This window comes from Balaenoptera acutorostrata, chromosome 8 (assembly GCF_949987535.1).
Source record: "Balaenoptera acutorostrata chromosome 8, mBalAcu1.1, whole genome shotgun sequence".
NCBI lineage: Eukaryota > Metazoa > Chordata > Mammalia > Artiodactyla > Balaenopteridae > Balaenoptera > Balaenoptera acutorostrata.
The window spans coordinates 32,470,046-32,482,723 of record NC_080071.1 but is presented as its reverse complement, the minus strand read 5'-3'; the positions used below and the strand labels follow the sequence as shown (position 1 = coordinate 32,482,723).

Below are 12,678 nucleotides of genomic sequence, written 5' to 3'. Positions count from 1 at the left end.
TCGCGGGCTCTAGAGCGCAGGCTCAGTAGTTGTGGCGCACAGGTTTAGTTGCCCCGCGGCATGTGGGATCTTCCCAGACCAGGGATTGAACCCATGTCCACTGCATTGGCAGGCAGATTCTTAACCACTGCGCCACCAGGGAAGTCCCAACACTCTTTAGAGGAAATGGTTGATTCTAGGCCTGGGTCAAGGAATATACAAGAGTCTGCAACATCTTGTAGTGCCAGAAAGTAAAGAAGTGCTCAAAAACACAATGATGGGAATGTGTCAAAAGGATATAGGAGCCAACAGAAAGAGCTCTTAATGGGCAAAGCAGGAATAGTTTGAACAACAAAATAAAGTAGTATTGGGTTATAACCCAAAGTTTAAAATAAATATCTATGCGTCTGTACTGATATAAGCAAGTGATTGAACAAATAAATGGGGAAGAAGAAACAAATCTCCCTTGCAAAAACATTCCAAATAATTTATGTAGACACTTCACCCTCAGAAAGGTGGAGTATAACTCCCCCCTCCTTAAGTGTTGGCTGTGCATAGTGACTTCCTGCCAAAGCATATGGTATGGAAAAGAGGGAGGTTGGTAACTTTACAGTAGAAACCTGTCAGTCACTACCTCAGCCAATTTATCAAGGTTAACATCAACAGTGGTGAGTCATGTTCATATCATGTACCCTTGATATGATGTGATAAGAATGGCACTTTACCTCTGTGGTTTTCCTCCCTAAAGCCCGTAACCCCAGTCTAATCATGAGAAAAACATCTGATGAATATTAACTGAGAGGCATTCTAAAGATAACTGATCAGTACTCCTCAAAACTGTCAGGGTCTTCAAAAACAAAGAAAGTTTGAGAAACTGTTAGAGCCAAAGAGAAGCCTAAGGAGACTTGATGGCGAAATATAATGTGGTGTCCTAGATGGAATCCTGGAAGAGAGAAAGGACATTAGGGAAAAACGAAGGAAATCTGAATAAAGTATGGACTTAAGTTTATAATAATGTGTTAATACTGGCTTATGAATTGTAACAAATACACTATACTAATGTAAGATTTTAATAATGAGGAAACTATGTCAGATATATGGGAATTCTTTGTACTATCTGCAACTTTTCTGTAAATCTAAAACTGTTCTAAAATTAAAAGTTTACTTTAAAAATGCTACAGGAATATGGTAGATACCACTGAATAGAGGCAGCATAGCTTTAGTGGTTAAGAAGATGAACTCAGGTACCAGCCTGCCTGGGTTCAGATCTCAGCCTCACTACTTATTAGTGTGTGAACCTGGTTACCCTAAGTAACTAGAATTACTTAACCTCTATGTGCCTCAATTTACTTATCTGTTAAATGGGTTCTTGGGAGGACTAAATGACTTAATATATGTAAAGCACTTAGAGTAATGCCTGGCACATAGTCAGCACTATATAATTGTTTGAGTCTATTATTACTACTTTGCTTTGCTCTTTAGCTTTGGGGATCTCTGTGATTATAGCTGAATTTCAGTGACTTTCCTTCAGCATACTGAGTTTTAGCTTGGCACTCTGACAAAACAGTATTTATAATGTTTTGCTTATAAGGGAAAAATCATCAAGATGGTAAACATTCAAGAGAAAGTAGGACCAGAACTTGAGGCTTCCCAACCCCAGTTTCCTGCTACATATATATAGTATTGACTGAGTGAATGCAGAAGCCATGAAACCTGACAGGATACTTTTTATGGGCCTAGACATTCCAACATAGAGATTCTGAAGTTAACTTTGGTTTTCAGTAGATTCCTTATTAAAATATCCACTTCCCTTGTTAAACTGATGTTCTTTTAGGACAAAGCACTGCCTGCAGTGCAAACCCCTCAGATTTAGGGTTCAGCACCTAAAATTTTGGTGATATTTTAAACAAAATGGAATGAATGTATTATAGAAACATGTTTTAGGCGTTTTACTTCTGTGCCTAGAATACATACCAACTCTTCAGAAAACCCCTTATAGATCAGCAGCTCAGGTAGAATAGAGCTCTGAGAAGAACGTAGAATTTGGAGTCAGGAGACCTGCTTGGAGTGTGGGTTCTTGTAGCTGTGTGATCAAGGCCACTCATTAACCCCTTTGAGCCTCAGCTCCCATCTGTAAAATGGTGATAACAGAAATGCTTGTCCTGCCTTCCTCCCTGGCTTATAGAATTGTTGTAAGGATTAGGTGTGAAAATGAATGTGAGAGCTCTTTGTAAGTTGTAAAACCTATACAAGTATTATTTGTTATGATAACCTCAGGTTTTCAACCAGAGTAAAATTCTAATGGAGCTTTATAGTCATATTAAGTGGTGCAGTCATCTGCACACCTTTACTTACTTATTACGTAATAAACTGAAGTCATTCGAATTTAAGATGCTTTAGATGGTATATTTTCTCATAGGACCTTAGTTTTTATGATGTTTTTCTTTGGTGTAACAAAAGAAGGCATTGTTTTAATCTGGAATTGTCTCTTTGAGGTGGCAGTTTCAGGAAATGTTTTCCCAACTCTTCATTGAGATTGGCTGTGTAGAGAACACAAAAGTGTATTCCTGTCATTTAGAAGTTGTCTCCTACAGACACAGACCCTCTTGTCCTGGTGTGGAGCTGACCAGCAGAGGGTGCACAAGCTTTCCCAGCAGCTAGGCTGGGCAGACCTGACTGGTGCCATCTGTGTGTGCTGCCTGATGATTAACAAGTGCTATAAATGAAAAGGTTCTAGCACGTCGGAAACACAGTTACCAAAGGGAAAGAGACAGCAGCCGTAATGTCACACAGCAGTGTAGGAAGTACCTCCCTAGTTGGTGAATAGGAAGTTTCTGGATAACTGGAATTTGATATTCTAACGTGGGTTTATTTGTCTGTGTTCCACCTTCTCCTGCTACTCTTTGCTTTTTCCAATTTCTTTCTCTTTCCGGGTTTTTTTACCCCACCTTCTCAGCATCTGCAATTGTCTGCCTCACCTGGTCTAACAAATTGGGGTCTTTTAAAAGTAGCCTGTCCCTGGACTTCTTTGACCTTAAGGTATTTGGGTCCTGAATCCAGCCAACTACAGCATTCTGTCTGGGTCCCACCAACCAAACTCTTACAAACTCCATGGCATCTTTTCCTCCATAGAATGAGTGACCATCGGAAAATTTTGTAACCTTTTAGTGTTACTGTCACTACTGCCCGTATCATCTTTTTTTCCCCCTTCCTTCCCAAGCGTGGATAGTATATAGAATGTATATAGTTACTGGTTTTTAAAATATTTTTATATTTTCTGATTATAAAAGTAATTTGAGTTTTCTCGAAAAGAACATTTTGAGACACATTAAGAAGAAAATATAAGGATCTCCTTGAACCTTTCAGTCAAAGGGAACTACCATAAACTCTTCCAGACTTTCTCTATGCATACACATAGGTGTTGGTATGTGTATTAATTTTTTAAAATGAGATCATACCATAGGTACTCTTTTGTACCTTTTTTACTCTACCTAATAAATCATGGACTTCTTTCCATATCAGCAACTTTAGGTTTTTAGCAACATTTTAAGTAACTACATAATTTTCCTTTATATAGGTGTACAGTAATTTAGTCAGTTCTCTAAAGATGAATATTTGGATTGTTTGCAGTTTTTCAGTGTAATGCTGTGACAAATCCTTAATATATTCTTCTGATTATATTCTTAGGATATATTTCTAGAAATGGAATTTTCCATCAGATTTCTTCTTTAAAAATGTTCATGTGTATTGCCAAAGTTCCCTCAGGAAAGGTTCCTTGGTACAATCTCCCTGGCAATGTGTGAGGATGCTTGTTCTTGCACACCACTGATCACATTTCACCTTTGCCAAAATGATGGTGAGTAACCCATTGCACCAATTTTTTTTTAATTGGTGGACTTTCCACTCTCCATGTCACCCCAGAAAATTAATCTATGGCAGCAGTTTTCAAGTTTTCTGGTCTCAGGACCACTTGACACTCTGAAAAATTATAGAGGCCTCCCAAGAGCTTTTGTTTATGTGGATCATAGTTACCGTTGTTTGCTGTGTTAGAAATTAAACCTAAGAAAAAATTTAAATATTTATTTAAGTCCTTTTAAAACAATAATAAACCTATTGCATATTAGTATGAATACCCTTTTTATTAAAAGTATTTTCCAAAAGAAAAAAGTTAGAAGAGTAGCATGGTTTTACATTTTTGCAGATCTCCTTAATGTATGGCCTAAAAGAAGATGGCTAGATTCTTACATTTGCTTTTGCACTGTCTATTATGATATGTTGTTCCGGTTGATATATATGAAGAAAATCTGATCTCACACAGATATATATGTAGTTAGAAAGGGGCGGAGTACTTTAAAAGTCTATTCAGGTGAGTGTGAAGAATCTCCTTTAATACTACACTAAATCCCAGTAAGTGGTAGCTTCTTTTTTTAATTAATTAATTAATTTATTTATTTATTTTTGGTTGTGTTGGGTCTTCGTTGCTGCGCGTGAGCTTCCTCTAGTTGCAGCGAGCTGGGGCTTCTCATTGTGGTGGCTTCTCCTGTCGTGGCTCGCGGGCTCTAGGCGCATGGGCTTCAGTAGTTGTGGCACACGGGCTTAGTTGCTCCGCATCATGTGGGATCTTCCCGGACCAGGGCTCGAACCCGTGTCCGCCTGCATGGGCAGGCGGATTCTTAACCACTGCACCACCAGGGAAGTCCATGTGGTAGTTTCTTAAAGGTTAATTGCAATATAATATTTGAAATCATACCTGTGAACTTTTTCTACTCTGTTACATTAAAATCCATTGGTCTGTCTTGTACTTTGAGTGGATCTTTTACCCATGCATGATTTTGTGATATCATATGTTGGCCATCTGGAAAATATTGGTTCACTGAGTTATGCAGGTCTTCCAAATGTTGACACATTTCATTTTACAATATCAAAAATACTTTATTCTCATCAGAACAGTGTTTAAGTGTCAGCAAGCTGTTAAGCTCACAGTGGTGGACACAGGGTTTCCAAAATTCTAATTTTTGTTTTTTTTAAAGATCAAATTTATAGAGAGAATGTTTCGCTTATCTCTTTTAAATTTTATTTATTTATTTATTTATGGCTGTGTTCAGTCTTCGTTTCTGTGCGAGGGCTTTCTCCAGTTGTGGCAAGTGGGGGCCCCTCTTCATCGCAGTGCGCGGGCCTCTCACTATCGCGGCCTCTCTTGTTGCGGAGCACAAGCTCCAGACGTGCAGGCTCAGTAATTGCGGCTCACGGGCCCAGCTGCTCCACGGCATGTGGGATCTTCCGAGACCAGGGCTCGAACCCGTGTCCCCTGCATTGGCAGGCAGACTCTCAACCACTGTGCCACCAGGGAAGCCCCCAAAATTCTAATTTTTGCTTGAAAGCTTGAATTTTATCAATGGCAACAAATGCTGTCAGTTGTTTTCTTGACAGGCTTACTTTGTTTTTGAGAAAATGCCAAAGTAAAAATGGGGTTCCATGAAAACAATCTTCATTGCTTCATCAAGGATATGCTTAAGTGAAACTGGTTTTTTTCTTTTTTTTTCTTCAAATGCATGGTTGGTAAAGAAGGCATGACCTCTAGTATAGTTTGGTGCCACTGCCTTGTTTCAGACCAAGGTCCCAGCAATTTTATCCACCATTGCCTGTACACCATCAGTGCAAATGTCACCACAGTAAAAAAGGCAAATAACATGTTGATGGTATTATGAAAATAATTCTGACCTTTTGCAGACCCACTTAAAGTGTCTTGGGGGCCCCTAGGGATCTGTAGACCACACTTTGAGAACCTCCAAAGGTCTAAGGTAATCATAGGAACTCATTCTCTTACCAGAGACTGGTTTAGGAATAGTTTGTGACCCAATTCTGGCCAGTGACATCTGAGAGCAAGTCTGTTGAGGAACTTGTGAAAAAGTTTCCTCATCACTAAAAAGAGACATAAGAAGGAGATGGTCCTTTTCCTGCTCTGGATATTGTCATGCCAGTGTGATGCCTGGAACTGCTGCAGCTGTTTGTAATTAACAAAGCAAACCAGTCTTAGAATGAAGGTGATGCTATTTAGAGTAAGATGGAGAAATGGCATGAACCTGGGTCCTTGATGACATTATAGAACTGAGACCATACCTGGAACTTGCCCAACCTCTGGAATTAGTTCTGAGAGATAACATGCTCTATTTATCTGAGCCAGTTTGAATAGTGTCTTCTGTTACTTGCAGTCAGAAGCATTCCCAAAAGTTATTTATTATTAGTGTGATGAACATTTTTAAGTGTTTAGTGGCCATTTGCATTTCTTTCATGAATGCTTATTGATGGTATTAGCACATTTTCTACTGAGGTCATTTCTAATTATTTTCTAAACATTCCTTATATATTAATCATATTAACACATTGTAATATTTTGCATTTATTTCCATGAGTGTCTTTTATAGTATATCATCCTGTACATTCCTATAGCAATCAATTAGTCTTTTTCTTTTTTCTTTTATATTTTATGGCTTTGGTATCATGTTTAAAAGAGTCTTTTCTACCCCACTTTTTAGTAAGTATTCACCTATATTTTTTCTAAGCTTATAAAAAGTATTTTACATTAAAAACTTTAATTCATCTGGAATTTATTTGGTGTTAGATAGAGTAGGGATATAACTTTATTTTTTCTAAATAGGTAACCCCAGTACCATACTGTCTTGATTACTGTAGCTTTGTAGTATAGTCTGAAGTCAGGGAGCCTGATTCCTCCAGCTCCATTTTTCGTTCTCAAGATTGCTTTGGCTATTCGGGGTCTTTTGTGTTTCCATACAAATTGTGAAATTTTTTGTTCTAGTTCTGTGAAAAATGCCAGTGGTAGTTTGATAGGGATTGCATTGAATCTGTAGATTGCTTTGGGTAGTAGAGTCATTTTCACAATGTTGATTCTTCCAATCCAAGAACATGGTATATCTCTCCATCTATTTGTATCATCTTTAATTTCTTTCATCAGTGTCTTATAATTTTCTGCATACAGGTCTTTTGTCTCCTTAGGTAGGTTTATTCCTAGATATTTTATTCTTTTTCTTGCAATGGTAAATGGGAGTGTTTTCTTAATTTCACTTTCAGAGTTTTCATCATTAGTGTATAGGAATGCAAGAGATTTCTGTGCATTAATTTTGTATCCTGCTACTTTACTAAATTCATAAAGAAGATGTGGCACATATATATAATGGAATATTACTCAGCCATAAAAAGAAACGAAATAGAGTTATTTGTAGTGAGGTGGATGGAGTTAGAGTCTGTCATACAGAGTGAAGTAAGTCAGAAAGAGAAAAACAAATACACTATGCTAACACATATATATGGAATCTAAGAAAAAAAAAAAAAACAAGTCATGAAGAACCTAGTGGTAAGATGGGAATAAAGACACAGACCTACTAGAGAATGGACTTGAGGATATGGGGAGGGGGAAGGGTAAGCTGTGACAAAGTGAGAGAGTGGCATGGACATGTATACACTACCAAACATAAAATAGATAGCTAGTGGGAAGCAACCGCATAGCACAGGGAGATCAGCTCGGTGCTTTGTGACCACCTAGAGGGGTGGGATAGGGAGGGTGGGAGGGAGGGAGATGCAAGAGGGAAGAGATACGGGAACATATGTATATGTATAACTGATTCACTTTGTTATAAAGCAGAAACTAACACACCATTGTAAAGCAATTATACTCCAATAAAGATGTTTAAACAATTTTTTAAAATTTAAAAAATAAATAAATAAATAGGTAACCCCTTTTCTTAATACGCTTCTTTGAATAGGCCAGTCTTAACCTACTGATTTGAAATACTAGCTTTATTACAAATGGAATTCTTATATATAATTTGACTAGTTTCTGGACTTTCTATTCTGTTCTAGTGCTTTGACTGTATATCCTGGCACTATAGACATGGCCAGGATATATTTGCTTTCTAGAGTATTGTAATGTATGGAAGGGCAAGGACTATCCCAACCCTCCTTAACCCTACCCCACCACAATCAACAGCACTCATTTCCCCTGCAGTATTTTATTGGTACTTCCTGCATATTTATTCTTCCAGGTGAACTTTAAAATTATTTGTTCAAGTTCCCCGAAAACATTTTTGGAACTTTGATTGGAATTACTTTAATTTTGGCGAGAATTTACATTTTCTTTACAATATTGAATCTTCAGCTCCAGAAACCCATGTACTGTCTTCCTATTTATTAAATTATCTTCCATGCTCCTCTGTAGAGTTGTATAGCTTTCTTAATATCAGTCCTGTACATTCCTGGCTAAATTTATTCCTAGGTATTTCATATAATTTTTTTGTTGTAATTGTAAGAGGGCTCTTTCCCCCTGTATATTTTCTATTTTTGTTATCAATATTAAAAAAAAAAAAACTTTAAAAAATCTAGCTCATATTTCCAGATAGTTTTGGCTTCTCAAAACAGAATAAGCACAAAGGATACTATCATTTGTGGCAGTACAGTGTGTACTATGTGGACTTGATTTATGAGGTATGACTGTTTGAGACTGTTTAAGGAAACAGAACATACCAGAAGCTATATCTTAATGAATATGATCCTTCCAAGCTGGTTATGTTGAGAATCTGTACATTTATGGCAACAAGAACAACTTACTCTAAAAACAACAAAAGGTATATATCCTAAAGCAAAAAAATTGCCACCACTGAGGATATGAAAAAGAATCAATTAGCTTGCTATGAGGACATTATCTGAAAATAATGTTTTCAAAGATGTTTTACTGTTTTTGGAATAAATGGTAATCTCTTAAGGTGATTTATTTGAAAGGACAACACTTATTTTGATGTAAAGTTGTAATTTTTAGTTAAACAACATAACTTTATAGGCACACCTTATGTTATCAGGTGGCAAAGAGATGGCCGACAGGTTTTTTGTGTTTGCTATTGTTGTTTTAAAAGAATCATTTAATCAGATTGTTTTTTGTATTAAATAAGATTCCAGTTGCCCCAGGCATTATGGATTGGTGGTGTTTCAGCTGTTTGGGAAAATGGAATTTGCCAGTTTTCTAAGATCATCTAAAATAAACAAATTTCTTTTCATCCACATTATGGATTTTGAAAGCATGTGTAGTCTAGCCTGGTATCTTAATCACCAATTAAAATGCTCCTGTGGAAAATGTGGTTCTGAGCTCTTAATAGCTGACTTACAAATGGTCTTAGAAATAAGACCTTTTATAGATTGAAGATTACTATGGTTTCTCTACATATTGTGGTCCTTGGAAGTTAAGACTATAATTAACATTCTCAATTATTCTCAAGCACCTTGCTGTGGCATTATTATTCACGGGCTATTTGTTTTAATCATTCTTAAATGTATTGATATTTTAGTTTATGTAATTTCTGAATAAGTTTATTATATGTTAAGTAAAGAGTGCTTGTGCTTTTTTTCTTTGGGTGAGGAGTCTGACTCTAGGTCAGAATCGTATGTGTGATCTTTCAGGCCTGGCAGTTAGCAATTAAGACTTTTCCTGCAAGGCCTCATCGGGAGAAGCTGCCATCCGCACACCAGAATTGGTGTACAGCCAGTGCACTGCAGTTAGGGATTCCAGTCAAGCCTTCCCCCACCCACCCCCCGCCCTGCCTCGCCCCACTCTGTGTGGCCATGCTTTTATGTATATCTGCATTCTGATAAAGTGAATGCATATGTGGGGACCCACAAAATGGATGTCACGCCAGTGGCCTGGTCAAGGTCACATTTCTAAACCTTTGTCAGCCTGCCCTTATGGGAAACACCTGTCAAGGAAACCTAACATACTACAATCACAATCCTCCAACCTAATTTTAGCTAGCTCACCTTACCCTAGAAAACAGGACCTGCTAGCCTTATAAGGAAATCCCTGACCTCCTAGGCAATCATGCTGTGTTTCCACATTGCCTCTTCTAATGTACTATAAAACTTGCTCTTGCCCAGAATCCCCTGGGAAGAGTGTTCCACTGCTAGTTTTTTCATTTGACAATTCCTAGACCAGATGCCTGCATTCAGAGGACTCCTTATTGGGGGCCTCTGCGGAGACCCTTTCTCCACTTTGGCTCAGTACCATTCCTCTCTTAGCTCTTCCCTTCTTCCTAAACCCCCAACGCTGCGCCGGTCCGTGCGCCCACAAAAAGGCATTAGCCTCTTTTTCAGGGGTCTGGGGCAGTGAGACAGTTTCCCCCATCTTTGTTGCATCCACTTGATCCTTGCCTGGTGTCATTCCACAGGGGAAAATGGAACACTGGGGAGCTGGTGCCTCTTTTTGCCTCTTGTTTACACTGTTACGGTAAGTAAAAGGCTTGATTGTTACTTTCAGTTTGCCTTTTTGTCCTAATGGGCCACCTCAATACCTGATTGCTCAATAGAGGGAAGTGGGAATGGGGTTCCTAATTATTTGTGATTTTTTTTTTTCCTTTTGAAGCTTTAAGGGGTGTCTTTTAGAAATGTTTCTGGAATTCACTGAATAATAGTTTGACTTTACATTTGTGAAACACTATGTCGTTTATAATGTTCTTTGTAAAAACTTTGTGACTTCGGAATTATCTCCATTTAAGAAATGAGCCTTAGGCAAAGTAAGTGACTTTCCCAAAAATCATGATTAATGGATTGGCTGTACCACGACTTAAACTTGAGGCTTATTCTGTTCTCAGTTCAGCACTTTCTACTATACCACCCCACTTCATTGGTAAATTACTCTTTCACTTTCTTGGGAAGTTGGGACTACTTTAGGGCTGAATAATAAGCATAGCAGATCAAGTAGGAAGCTTGATCCTGTGGTATTCATGAAGCCCTATGGAAATTGTAAGGAGAGCCAGACCAACGGTAACAACAGTAATATCAACTAAAGTTTATTGAGCACGTATCATGCATCTAGCACTATGCTACATTATGCTAGATAGATCACCTTCTATAACCCTCCCATGTTTTGCAATAATCTTATTAGTCACATTTTATTGAGGAAATTGAGGTTAACAAAGTTAAGTATCATATTAGAGGTTATATGGTAGTAAGTGGCAGATCCTGGATTCAACTTAATCCAAACCCTTTGCCTCTTCACCTGAAATTGTTTTCCAAGGAGAATTGAGGTGATTCTGCCCTACTTGGAGTATTTCTGCTGTTAAGGAAGAGTGGGAGAAGAATCCTCTGGAACAGAATCTTCTAATACTGTATTTCTCAATGTTGAAAAATATATAAACCTTCATTTAAAGGAAAAAATTCTCAGACCCCTGAGTTGATATTTTACTATATTATTAACACAAATCTGGTTATAAGCTCCTTGTACATAGAGCTATTATTCAACTATAAAATCAAAATAAGCACAAATACAACCACAAAGCCAATAAAATTCAAATTAACAACATTATATCGTGACTGCTGATGTTTTACCAAAACTAAATTGCAGCTCTCATTATAAACAAGGTACTGACCACCACCACACAGATTCTTTGGACTTCATCCCATCTGAACTGTGTATTTTATGTGTCTTCTCAATTCCCTCACCACTTTTCTCAACTCAAAATACTGCAGAATCTTTTTACAGTGTGCTGTATACTCAGCTGCATCATTTCTATCTTACATCTGTGCTGCTTGTTGCAACAAGATCATAAATGCACATATAGGCACTGAAATCAAGTAGAAGTTATACATTTGCTTCTACTGATTTTATTTTTTAGATTATCATAATAAACATACAATTTAAAAAGTTGTCATAGGATCTTAGATGTGTCCAGTGGGGGATTGTTCCTGAGGAGCAAAGCATGGAGATTTATTATAATGACCTGCTGAAGATTAAAATGAGGTGGTAGTTGGGGGTCCATATTTCAGCTTTTTGTCCATGCTATAAAGTTTCTTTTTCCTAGGTGTTCATGGCCTTGTGGTTCGCCCACACTGTAAGCATCTCTCATTCAAATAGGATTTCCTTCTCCTTGTTACAGCATTACTGTTTTTGTTACTAGGTGACATGGGTTAAACTCAGAAGGCCTAATTACTAACCAGTACCTTCTGTCTGTCTTTCCTTCCCCTTGTTTCTGTTAAACCCAGACTTCAACCACATCAAGTCCATCAACCTTCCCCAATCCCTCCTTCTCCTCTCTCCTCTTTATTTTTAAATTTCTAGTCATTTTGGGCTTTTATGGTCATTTGTTATATATTCTCCCTCAATTCCACATCCTAAATCACCATTACTTTCTGTACTACAAGCCTAGACAGGCCTAATCTAGGTAAAACCACATATTTTCCCTCAGACTGCCTGGTGGTAGAGGAAATCACATAACTGCTATATTATTTAGGTTACTTTTGGTTGGAGATAACAGAAAACTCAGACTGGCTTAAACAATTAAGGGAATATATTGGCTCAATAACTGAAAAAGCCAGATGTGGGACTGGCTTCAAATGAAACTTAATCTAATTAACAGTGGGACCTAACTTCTTTTTATTTTCCCAATTTTCCTTCTTCAGAGTTGGCTTCATCCTAAGTGTGTACCGTGCCATCATCCTTAGGCCAGGTAGCTTCAAGATAGCTTTTGTCATGGACTGAACTGTGTCCCCTTCCCCCAAATTCATATGTTGAAGCCCCAACCCCCCCCCCCATGTGACTATATTTGGATAAGGCCTTTATGGAGGAAATAAAAGTTAAGTGAGGTGATAAGGGTGGAGCCCTAATCCAATAGAACTGTGTCCTCATAAGAAGAGAAAGAGATA

General features: G+C 37.8%; 1 protein-coding gene across 2 annotated transcripts in view; it reads left to right on the top strand.

Annotated features, from left to right (window-relative positions):
- Window positions 1–12,678, top strand: part of METTL8 (methyltransferase 8, tRNA N3-cytidine) — an 83,173-nt gene that overhangs the window by 10,038 nt on the left and 60,457 nt on the right. Inside the window, exon 2 of one of the 2 annotated variants that reach the window (XM_057551933.1) lies at window positions 10,206–10,264. The exons of the other annotated variant lie outside the window; for it this stretch is intronic. Coding sequence (XP_057407916.1) covers window positions 10,206–10,264 — 59 coding nt within the window. The remainder of the gene's footprint in view (window positions 1–10,205; window positions 10,265–12,678) is intronic. 2 annotated transcript variants of the gene reach the window in all.